The following is a 12,612-nucleotide window of genomic DNA, read 5'->3' on the forward strand; positions in this document are numbered from 1 at the left end:
AAACAAGCGATGGAACAAGACTCTGAACAGTGTGGGGAGTCCAAGTTGAAAGCAAAGGTGAAGGATTATCCTGAGAATGGTGAAGAAACATGTCTGCCGTGGAGATAAGAACAAAGAGAAAGGGTTCCAGAGAGGGAGACAGACTTTGAAATGAAAGCAAGAGAAAGTGGAAGGAGTTATTTTCAGAGAGTTCAAGTAATCCAAGGCTATCTAGTGGAAGGGGAGTTTCGTGTAATGGAAACGAGGCTAGCCAGCCCCTGTCCATATATTTTACCCCTGGGTTGTTTCCGCATTCTGATAATGTATCTTCACTGGTGTCACCAGAGGCATGCCTCACACAGACTTTAGTCTGAAGTCACTGCAAGGTTTTTGGCTCATATTTTCAGTGCTTTTCATGGACCCCATGAAGCAGTATACGAGTGTATTGCAGGGCTACAGGGCAAGTAAATTGGTCTCCCTGGAAAATGAGCCCATCTGTGGCTTTGTTCCCAGTCCACACTAAAAGGATTGAGCAGACCAGCCATGCACCGAGGCTTGAGTAGCAAAACGTGAAATCCGCTTTCTACAAATTATCCAGATAATCTCTTCCAAGCCTCTTCTGGATAAAGACACAGAGCCACATGAGGGTGACATTCTGGCAGGTGTTCAAAGCTGTAGTGCTTGTGGCTTGGCTCCTGTTGTATGCAGGGAGCTGTTGGGTTGGGTTGATCAGTGCAGGTCTGCTGTATGTATCCTTTTGATAAGTATCTTTAGAAGCTTGCTAATTAATTTTAAAGGAATGTTTCTCTTTGGCATCATGTCCCATTCTTTTCGTATTATATATTCCGGTGATAAATGATGGATGCATAAATACCTTACTTTGCTCAATCAGTGTATTCTGTTGTTGATGTAAAGTGTACAAATTGGATTTATTTCAGGATGGCTGAATTTGGAATGTGACGTTTTGCCAAGTCAGACTCTCACTTGCCCAGACAACACACATGTGGATTTTGCAGTTGTTTTCTTTTTAAAATAGTATATGTCTGTGGTGCCATTGATTAATGTAATGTTGCATTAATGTGCTGTTATAACACCCCAGGGCATGCATGCGTTCTTTCAGCCAGCAGCAAAGAATTCCCCAAACTAAAGTTTTTAATAAACTACAGATTCCAGGGTGAAAAAAAAAAAGCATCGACCATGAGAATTTATGGATAGCAAGAGTACATGAGAAATCAACATTTGATAAACTTGCCAATGGAAATACACTGTAATCGTTCTCTTATTTCATTCCTCTAAACCATTAGTCATTGTCTATATCTATTCATTTATTGAAACTTTTCAATGACCCAGATATCTGACTGTGTTTTTCTGCAACCTCTCCTTTTACTTTTAAGTTTCTGCTGGCTCCAGTGTTTATATAGTATGTTGTCAGATCCAAACTTCAGTGCAAGCTGACATTGCCCCATGTGTGACATAGCTCAGGCTGCAAAAATTAAAATGGAATTCTTCACCGTCCATTGTAAATAGTGAGCAGGCAACTTTTCTTCAATGCAGTGCTGATGTGACTCTAGCATGGGGTCATTCTGGACCTATTTCAAGTAACAACTAATTTTTTTTTTCTTTCTCAAGGTAGTTTTCAGTCTTTAACCATCATATTTTCCCTATTACAAAAATTTGGAATCATATTTTGCTCAATCAATTAACTGGTGTAAAATTAAATGGAATAAAAACATTCCTGATAGAATATATTCAACATTGGAAGAGAAGATGCTACTGTAGCCTGCTACCAGAGGGCATGACTCCCCTTCTCCTCTTCTTCAATTTCCATGGGTATTGTTGTTATCAAATACCTATTTGATAAGAGAAACACAGGCAAGTTTTTTTGTTTTTTGGTTTTTGGTTTTTTTGCTTTTTTAGTGTAAACTTACTGTAGCTTTACAGTGGATTTAAAATATGGAAAGCAGGATTTCTCCTTATAACAAGAAAGCAAAAGATATTAAAAACAAAACAAACACAGTGCTCCTTAATGGAAAGAAAATTTTTTTGTAACCAAGTTTTATGAATCAACATTTGGATATAAATAATTTACAACTATAATCAAAAGATCATTAAGTTTGAGCATGCAGAAAACGATGTCATGGTCTTTGCTAATAGTGCTAACAGAGGCCAATTTAAATGAGCTAGACCACTGATCCTAATAATATGCCTTCAAATCTAACTGGTGTTGATGTTCACAGTTGAGATAAAGAAGAAGGTATTTCTTCTTATATTTCAAAAATTTTAGATCTGGACATTATTTTTCATGGATTCTGTAAAATAAATAAATATCAATTAAGATTAGCAGTTAAAATAGGGGATAGTATGTCTGCAGTGGGTGGTTTTCTGTGCTTAAAAACTGTATGCCAGGGGACATAGGTTCATGATGTCCTAAGTAATGCAAACTTAGGAGACTTTAGGGTGAACATCCCCTGCCCCATAAAAGTAATGCAAAGGGCATGTGGAGGAACAAGTTGAGGAAGCTGTCTCTCCCTTCCACGTATCATTCTCTTTTGTAAATGCAGATTTTTTTTCTCTTTTGACCAAGTTGTAACGACCTAAGACTTAGATTCCATCCCATGACTGTCCTTTCCCTAAAACTGCCAGATAGCATACCTCCCATGTCCCAATTATACAGTCCTCTTGTGTTTTTCTGGTGTTTGTATTCCCATAGTTGCAAATAAAAAGTATATTTTTAGTTTTAGAATTTTCCTTTCCATTAAAAAAAAAAAATCCCTGAAGATTTGTGGCACCACTGTTATTTCTGTTAATGTCATTGCTTCCATAGCAGCAAGCTAAGACTTTGTAAGAAACTATGTTTACAAAAAGAGCAATTATCTAAGTGAACATTATAGCTCCATGTAGCAAAGTTTCAATTTAGATTTCCTGTAACCATTACAACACACACACACACACACACACACACACACACACACACCCCTTCTAATCTGTGTTAGCACTAGGTGTTATACACAACTGATAAATTATTGAACATTACATCTGAAACTAATGATGTATTATATGATGGTTAATTGAATTTAAATTTAAAAAAAGAAAGAAAGAAAAAAAAAAAAACAACAGCAGCACTGTGTAATCAACTATGGAGCTGTCCATAGAGCTGAAGTGTGACCCTTTCTTTGTGCTTCTTTCTATAGCAGAATGAAAGCTCAGACAGCTCACCTTCTAAGCCATAGAAGGTGGGTTCTTCCCTGTTCTCAATTCCAAAAGGGAGTACAATATAAAATAAATGAGACTGGTACTGATATTTAATCCTTAGGGTGGGTTCAAGGAAAAAAGAGAGAGGAAACAAAATAAATTTCCAGTTTTTCACAGCTCGTTTTGTGAAGCATAGACGTAAGATTTTTATTTTGCCCAGACTTTTCCCTCTTAGAATTTCAGTTGGTCAAGGCATGTCTTTAATTTAGGATATTTCAGGTTTGCTTTACCATATAGGTCAGAGATTTCAGTGGCCATTCTACAAAGAAATAAAAATGTCTGTGTGAATGGTAATTTCTGATTAGATCTCACTCCGTATAAAGTGCGATGAGATTGACATCTGGAGAAGCATGCTAAGGAATGCGCGGCCGGGTTTTTATCTTCATGTGGGTAGGGTTGGCCTTCTCAAGTATTCAAACGTGGTTTGGCATTAGCCATTTTCTCTGAAAATCTAATTCCCAAACCTTTCTGGTGGACATGGCCCATGTTCTGTTGTGCAGGTAAAAGCTAGCTAGGAAATAAAATTAATATTTTTCTGCAGCATATTCAAGCAACATCCTTTATTAAGATAATCAAATTCAGCAACTTTGGCCACAGAACTTTGTAGCCATTGTGCAGAAATGCAAGCAAAATAAGAGCAATGGGCCACTTCCTCCCTTCCTGCTGCGTGGAGAACACAGCCTTGAACCCAGAGTGAAATTGATGGGCTACAAACAAAAGAAGCAAAGTGACACATAAGTAGCCAACCGTGTTATATAATCCGGGGGGCAGAAAGGGTCAGTGATGCAAGGTCTTGTTAGACTGTCAAGGCATAATTCTTAGGAGAATCTTGAGGAAGCGAAGGCTGTAATTTAGTGAGGAGAAAGAACAACGGGCTTGAGATGCATCCAGCAAACTAGCAGCATCATAAAATCGAACAACACTGCAGAAATTAAAAATTAAACTCACCATATTCATACTGCATAAAAGCAACCCCATAAAACTCTCTAACGTCACATTCACCAACCAGAAGCCTTTCTCAACCATTTCTGATATTTCCCCCAGCTATTCTAAAATTCAGTTTCCTTATCCTAGGATCCTTAAAAAATCCTCCATTTTATAATTCAGGAAAATTGCCACAGCCAACAGAAATCAAGGTGGTGGAGCCCTCCGCAAGCCACAGGCAGAGTGGCAGAGGTGCTGCTAAGAGGAGGGGAGGAAAGATCACCATCGAGGTCTTGCACTAGTGATCTGGTGGGGGGCCAGCCCCAGAGGCGAAGCTCGTGAAATGCAGAGGGAGCTTTTCCTCCAGAGCTTCACGTGGCATGGGCCCTCAGCCTCTCCCTGCATTGGGATAACTTTGTGTTTACCTGGAAGGTTGGCTGAAACCACTCGACCCCTCACTGATTTTCCAGTAAAGGAAGCACAGCTCTCACTGTGACAATTTAACAAGAAGCAAATGTTACAGTTCTGATCTACTTCCTAAGTATTGAATTGATTAAACATCTATTCTATGAAGATAGCGAACAAGATACTAAAATTATGGTCCCTCTTACATCACTGTGGTAGGCAGACGGACGGCTCCCAGAGAAGTCCATGCCCTAATTCCTGAAACGTATGAATATGTTATGTTACACAGTGGAGGGGCGTAGTTAAGATTGTAGCTGGAATGCACATCAAGAATAAGCTGGCCTTAAGGTAAGGAGATTATCCAGGTGTATCCATGTGGACCCAGTGTGATCACAAGGTCGTTTAAGTGTGGAAGAGGGAGGCAGAAGGGTCAATGTCAGAGTGATGAGATGGAAGAGAGACTCAACAGGCCATTGCTGACTCTGAAGACAGAAGAAAGGACCACTAGCCAAGGAATATGGCCTCCTCTAGATGCTGGAAAAGGCAAGAAAATGGATTCTTCTTTAGAGCACTCAGGACTGTAGCCCAGTGAGAGCCATGTCAGACCTCTGACCTCCAGAAACTATAACAAAGGTTTTGTGTTGTCTTAAGTCACCAAGTTTGTGGCAGTTTGTTGTCGTGGCCGTAGAAAACCACTGTAACCGTGTGTTGATCTCCTTCATATCACGTCAGAAATTACCTTGTTCTTTAGCTTCTTTATGTTCTTACGCTCTCCCTTTGCACCCAGGAGGGCAGGACCCTGCCTGTGTGTTCACTCCTCATTCTGGGAGCTGAGAACAGAGTTTGCAATACATGTGTGCTCAGTAAGTGCTTCCTGAGTGCAAAGTGAATAATTGTGTGCATGAATGAGTGATTAGAAATCAAGCTTCTTTCTGGAGCTTCTGCAAGATATATACATAGGAAATCACCACGAGACAATGAAGGATAGTAAAGGATCAGGGACCCACAGAGAGAGTGGATCTAAAGAGCACAGTAAAGTTTCAGAAAACACCAATTACAGGACAATTAAGATTTAAACCCTCTGTGTGCTTTAAAAACCCCATAATACAGAAGAATGTAAGACTGCAGAAAGAAGTAACTTTTATACAGTAAGAAGACCAGTGGTGTTCAACCACAGAAAACTAAGTTCCTTTTTTAGATTGACTTACTATAGTGCTGTAAATCAGTTTTTATCAGGAGACAGTAAAAAATGGAATTAACCTATAACAATAAATATAGTGAGAAAACTGGACCTAGCAGAGAAACTGAGTAGAACGTTTGTTGTGAAGTAAAATCAATATGGCGACAATGTCTATCCTGCTAAGGCTTCCACTGCTTTGCCTGTAAATATTAACAAATGGCTTCCACATTTGTTACATCACAAAGAAGAAAAATAATTACATTTAGAAACTCCCGCAAAGTTAAATCTGGGTGTTTTATGTGTTTCCCTTTGTTGTTCATTTTCTGCATTGCTGGTGTGCCGGCAGAGGTTTCACCCTATCTTTGTTTGCTTTTTGGTGCTTCACTCACCATCAAATATTCATTAAGCACTTCGCACATATTAACTTATTTAATTCTACCTATGAGGCAGGTGCCACGTATCCCCATTTTTATAGATGAGGAAACCAAGTCTTTGCAAAAGTTAAGTGACTCGCCCGAGGTTGCACCGTGAGTTAGTGGTGGAGTGCTGATTTAAGCTCAGGCAGTTTGACGCCAGCGTCCACTCTCTTAGCTGACCCTCTCCCCCCTCCATACACCAGACCCTGGGCTGGGTCCTGGAATAGACGCGATGTTCAATAGACCCAGTCCCTCTTGAGGCTTACTCTCTGGTAGGAGAGGCATATCACAGATAAGAATGGCACAAATATCTATGGTGACTGGTGCCAGGAAGGAGACACAGAGCACAGGATTCTGAGAAAGTGAATAAATACCGGGGTGGACTAACCCAATTCGGGGAGCAGCAGAAGCCAGCCACGTTACAGGTCTCCTCCTTACATTCTGTGCCAAGAGCAAAAGAATATTTACATGTGCAAATGTCTGCATAAGTGCCTCATATGCAAACATTAGCTGAGGGGAGGTTGATGAGATGTCATCTGAATGATTTTGTTTTATTCCAACAATAAGTTAATTTCTACGTTTTTTCCTTTCTTATATTGTGACACCTACTCTGAATGTCCTTTGTCTAGCCCAGCATCTCTCAGCCTCAGCAGTATTGAATATTTGGGCCAGATAATTCTTTGTTGTGGGGAAGGGGTTGCATTGTAAGATGTTTACCAACACGGCGGGCCTCCTCTCACTTACCAATAACCCTTCCCTGCCCCAAAGTGTGACAGTCAAAAATGCCTCCAGACATTGCTAGCTGTACCCTGGAGAGCAAAATCGGCCTGGGTTGAGAAGCAGTAGTAAGCCACCAATAATTCAAATTCCCCTTCTCCTTGAAGACCAAGGACTTTGCCTAATGCTTCCAACCCATTCTTGTCTCCATCTTTTCTTCTGAGTGACACTGCAATCTTTGGAGCTCAGCCGTTATATTTCTTAAAGTCACACACACACACACACACACACACACACACACACACACACACACACTCCTCTAAGGCCAGCTGCCTCAGGAGGGGAAGGAGTTTGTACAGGAAGGAAGGAGGAAGATGATCAGCCCTCAGCTCCCCTTTGCCCTGCACGAAGTTTGATTTGGGTTTTGGGTCTCACTGTGCCCACAAGGTAGAAAAGAAAGGTCAGGGTAGAAAGAACCATCTACAGCTCTAGACTGGTCAAGAACATGGATATGAGCAGGGCCTAAGGCAATTCTGAAAGGTGGCAGTTTGCAGCAAAGTACCAACAGATTATGACTTCTGATCTGCTGGGGAAAATGTCTCGTTACTCTATAGTGACCCCTCTTCAGGCCTTAGGACTGAGAAATAAAATGTAAACCTGGGACCATATGGTGCTGCGCTCTTGAGGAGAAAAGTTGAGATATATGAGTGTGGAAGAGCTTTGAGTAGGTACGCCTGAGACAGGAGGGTCCCTTGAGTTTAACTCCCATTCGGACCAAAACTTAGAAGCACCCGACGGTGAGGTGCCAGCGTGGAGAACAGTCAGACAATAGAAATTAAAGTGAATTTTAAAGGCCTGGCTGCCCAGCATACATCTGTTCTCAGAAGACAGCAGCTCAGCAACACAGAAAGACTTTCTGCTTTGAAACCAAGAAAGGCAGACTTACTCTGTAAAGCCTATGCTTTGCGTGGGATGTGATGGAGAGGAAGGAATGGAAGCACGAAGCAGCCATCTCTGGATCAACTTCTTAAAAAGCATCGTGATCCCAAGTCTTAACAAATGTCAAAATGGAGCCTTAAATAGCCCCCCTGGATTCTACACCCTGAAGCTGTTCCTAGAGCTTTTGCTTTTTTGCAGTAAAATTACAACAGAGGTAGATTTTTTTTAAATGTGTTAAATATTCTATCACAGTCCCATCTTAAATATAATTGTGTATCTTTGGTTATATTATTGGTCCATTTTATTAATTAATCTACAAACAGTTGTGGTGGGCTATTAAATGCCGGTTAGTGTGCCTGGAGATATAAGATAAATACCTATCGTGTTGCTGACTTCAAGAGTCTAACTGTCTAGTGGAGAAAAAGACGAGGAAACTATCACAGTGCAGGCTTTTAAGTGTTTCGACAGAGCATAGGATAGCATAATAAATGAGGGGCAGCTTCTAACTTGAACATGGAGGTCATGGGAAGAGAGCAGGTATCTGGAAAGTTCTTTCTGAGAAGACAAAAATCTGTAAGAGCAATTAAAAAATAAAAATATTACTTAATTTAGTTGATTTGAGACTTTAAACAAGTCTATTTTGAGAATTCTTATTACTCCCCATATAAATGATGAAAGATGGACCATAATCAAGTAGAAAGTTGGAATCATAGAGAAACATAGATCTTTCGTGAGTGTTTGAATAATTGCCACAGCACTGAACAAAAGAATAATAAAATACATGGTTGATTTTTCCTATTAGGAGTCTTTGCCAAAACCTAATAAAATACTCTTGATATCTTGCCTCATAAAGTGACTGAAGGGAAATGCCTCCGTGTTTTCCTACATTTAAAGCCACTAAGATATGTTATTGCCAAGATATGCAAATAGTACTGCCTGGACTGGATTAGGGGTGACAGGTTGAGTCTGGAATGCTTGTTGCTCTCCACATGCAGCTAAAAAGAGCACTGAACTTGGGATCAGAAAACCTTAATGCAAGCCCCACTCTGCCCCTTACTAGCTGTGAGATGTTAGGCAGGCTACTTCACCTTTCTGAGCCTCAGGGACCTCCTGCATAACATGGGCCTTCACAGAATGACCGAGAAGATAAAATGAAATCTAGGTGATTTTTATCCATTCTGCTGCTTAAGCAGCCATTGGGTGAATGGATCTCTTACAACAATACAAGATCGTACTTTAACTTAAACATAATTGTAAAATATGTGACAAGGGGTAAATGGAAGACTCCTGCTGTCTTCCTACCTCCCACTCTACCCCAATCTGTTCTCACCATGACCAGAATAATCTTTATGAAACACAGATTGATCATGCCCCTCTCCTAAGTGGTACCCCTCAGTGCCTCCTCTTCACTGTCCAGGGGAAACTCCATGCCTTTTGTGCAAAGGTCCCTTCTGTTCTGGGGATGATCTGTGCCCACCTCTCTGGATGATCTCTTGTGCCCCCTGGCATACCCTGTGTGTCCTCAGCCAGGCTATATGGGCCACTCTCTCTTCTCTTCATGTCTTTGCACACGCTACTCCCTCATATTGGAATGCCCTTGCTCCCAGTTCTTCACCCTGCAAAGTACCTCCAGCTAGCTCCTCAGCGTTCAGTGCAAGTTTTAAGACCTTCTTGTGTGTATTCCATATGTGCTAGTGTGTACTTCGCCAGGAAACTTCTTTCCCTGGAAGGCCATTGTCTGTGGGCTGCCTCTCTCCCTTGTTGACTCAGACTCCTTGACAGCAGGGCCTAGGGGTCATTGCACTTTGTCTTTGCTTCCCGCTGTGCCCGGAACAGTGTAGGTCCTCAGTCGGTCTTGTATGAGTGAATGCATCAGTCACTGTGATGGACTGATGTGCGTTCCCCCCAAATTCCTATATTGAAATCCTAACCCAAAAGCCTATGATATAAGAGGTGAAACATTTGGGGGATGTGATAAGGTTATGAGAGTGGATCCCCCATGAATGGGATTAGTGCCCTTATAAAAGAGACCCCAGAGAGCTCTCTCTCTTTCTACCACATGAGGCCCCGTGAGAAAAAGCCTAGCTATGAACCAGAAACTGGGTCCTCAACAGACACGTAAATCTGTTGGCACCTTGGTCTTGGACTTCCAGACTCTAGAACTGTGAGAAGTAAGTGTCCGTTGTTTAAGCCTCCCAGTGCATGATAGTTTTGATATTTTTATTACAGAAACCCAAATGGGAGTGCCTGGGTGGCTCAGTCAGTTAAGCATCTGACTTGGTTTCATCTCAGGTCGTGATCTCATGGGTCATGAGATGGAGCCCAGCCTCAGCATCCATGCTCAGTGGGGAGTCTGCTTGGAGAGTCTCTCCCACTGCCCCTGCCCCCTGGAATAAATAAATAAACCTTTTTTTTTTTTTAAAGGAGCCAGGATGGACTAAGACAGTCACTGGCATTAATTGACTACTGTACATAACAAGTGATTAAACGTAAGACAAAAGTAGTACTATTTATAATGCCAGAATACAAATTCTTCATTCTTCAAAAACTTCCTCCCCAAAGTGGAACAAGGTATCAGTTACCTGTAAATCGGCTACGCATGATCTCACTAAGTAGTGTTTTGTAGCCAAGACTGCTACCTGCTAACTCAGCGTACTCTCTTTTCTCCAAAATAATGGACTTATTTTTAGCCGGGCACAGGGCCACCAAAAATTTTTTTTTAATCTTTATTTCCCAGTCTCCTTTGCAGCTAGATAGGGCAAATGGTTAAGTTCTGCCAAATACAATGTAAATGGAAGTGTTTTGTGGGACTTTAGGAAGGCTACTTAATCAGGGCTCGTCAGAAAGGTCCCCTTCTTTACCCTTCTGCTTTTCCTCTTTTTCCTCTTTCTTCTAACCTGCGTCTTAGCAATGGTAACGAGTGTCTGAGTAGCCATTCTGGGCCCTGCGGTGGTGTTGATGAGCAGAGCTGTGTGTGAGGATGTCAAAGCAGAGAGACAGGAGTCCCTTCTCTGATGACACTATTAACTCCTGGGCCGCTGGCCTCTGGGCTTATTTACGTGAGGGGGCTACATTGACACCCTAAGGCAGCAGTTAACAACTTACAAACTTACAAGTTACGAACAAACAAGTCACGAACTTTTGTAGCAAAGAGCCCGCTAATTAACCTTTTAGGTTCTGTAGGCTTTATCATCTCTGGCAAATGCTCAGCTCTGCTGTTCCATTGCAGAGGCAGCCACAGACGACACATGTGCACTCGAGTGACTGTGTTAAAATCCAAGTTCAATATACAAAAGTAGGCGGTGGGCTGGATGGGGTCCACAGGCTGCCACTTGTTGATCCCTGCGCCAAGGCACCGAGACGTCGAGTCTTTGTGTTATTCGTGGCCAAATCTAACCCTAATGAATGCAGCTTGTTTGGTGAGATGAACCTTCTGATTTGGAAGAGAGAAATTATCAAGGCTCCTGTTTCATTTTTGAACATTTTTTTCTTTCAGTAGACTGTTTCTCCCTTATTTTATCCTGATTGAATTTTACAAAGTTCTGACATTTCTGTTTCCCAGACTCTTTTGATTATGAAGACCAAGTGAATCAGCTCCCGGGCTTTTCTCGGTTTCCCTCAGTTCTATTATGTTCAGTTTGGAGGATTCCAGCAGAATATAAATGGGACAGTCGTCAGGTGTGTGGACAAGGAGAATGGAGGACAAAAAACAAGGCCTGTGAGGACTGAATGAAGAACGCCACGCTGAGAGCTCCCAAAATGTGTTTGAATTATATGATAAAACTTCCAGGCGGACCGGATGATGCCTTATTGTACTGTGTTACCAGGGAGATTTTACAAGCTGAACTGATGTTTAGCAGCAGGGCATGAGCTGGTCTTGAAGATTCTTTTCAGCAAAGACTTTGCCTGATGCTCTTAGGATATCTTGGCTTTTCTGGTTCGGCTCATCCTGTGAAAGCAGAACAATACAGTACAGGCAGGAATGGCAAATTGATTTCTCATTCTCTGCAAAGTCCAGCTGATGGATAGTAGCTATCTGGAGCTCTGTATTGAGAAGGATTCTGTGGAGTTTTAACAGAAGTGGTCTGTGCTTCCCTAGCGGTGTCCTCCGAGGTGCCTGGGCGCAGGACAGAAGGGGTCTCAGGCAGGTCCCTGATGTTGGCATAAACTCAAGGATCATGAAAGCTAGAAGGAAGTCATAGTTTAACCAGGCTCTAACCTGGTTCTTCATTTTACAGAGGGTGTTACTAAGGCTCAGATATATAATGCAGGGTTACACAACTAGTGAGTGGTAAAAGCACAATTAGGTCAGTGGATTTTTTCATTACACATACTACACACATATAAATAAGATGTTTTTATACTTTTCATTACTTTTCATTTCTTCCTAACGTAGAACTTGAACCAGTTTGTTAGTGAGATCTTGCTTGGTTTTCACAACCAACACTTCTAGAGCTCTTGTTCCTGGTATTTTATGAGTCTGATCCTTCAGATTTCATTTATTCTATGAGCCCCTGGTGCCCCCTTCCAAAAATTGTGTGTGTGGGGGGGAGTTGCTGGATTTATTATGATCAGATCAGTTTCTATTGCCTGCAATCAAGAACTATGGTTGATATGGAAATTGATCCTGGGAGTGGGTTTCAAGAAACAGACTTTCGGGGAAATATGAAGAACTCAGGAATTGATTCTCTAACCTATTTTAGGTAGAGTGAAAGTCCTATTTAATATCCAGAATGTGATTCTAACAGCTCATGGCACCCAGTGGTGAATGACTTAATTAAATGCATCTGTGTTCATCTA

At 41.5% G+C, this 12,612-nt stretch overlaps 1 protein-coding gene across 12 annotated transcripts in view; it reads left to right on the forward strand.

Moving 5' to 3' along the window:
• Positions 1–12,612, forward strand: part of AIG1 (androgen induced 1) — a 243,070-nt gene that overhangs the window by 116,186 nt on the left and 114,272 nt on the right. Inside the window, exon 4 of one of the 12 annotated variants that reach the window (XM_019796213.2) lies at positions 11,375–12,604. The exons of 10 other annotated variants lie outside the window; for them this stretch is intronic. In XM_019796213.2, coding sequence (XP_019651772.1) covers positions 11,375–11,401 — 27 coding nt within the window. In that variant the 3' untranslated portion in view covers positions 11,402–12,604. Of the gene's footprint in view, positions 10,138–11,374; positions 12,605–12,612 lie in introns of those variants that run through there. One more of the 12 variants, XM_034669213.1, reaches the window with a different exon arrangement.

The sequence above is a fragment of the Ailuropoda melanoleuca genome, chromosome 10 (assembly GCF_002007445.2).
Source record: "Ailuropoda melanoleuca isolate Jingjing chromosome 10, ASM200744v2, whole genome shotgun sequence".
Lineage (NCBI taxonomy): Eukaryota > Metazoa > Chordata > Mammalia > Carnivora > Ursidae > Ailuropoda > Ailuropoda melanoleuca.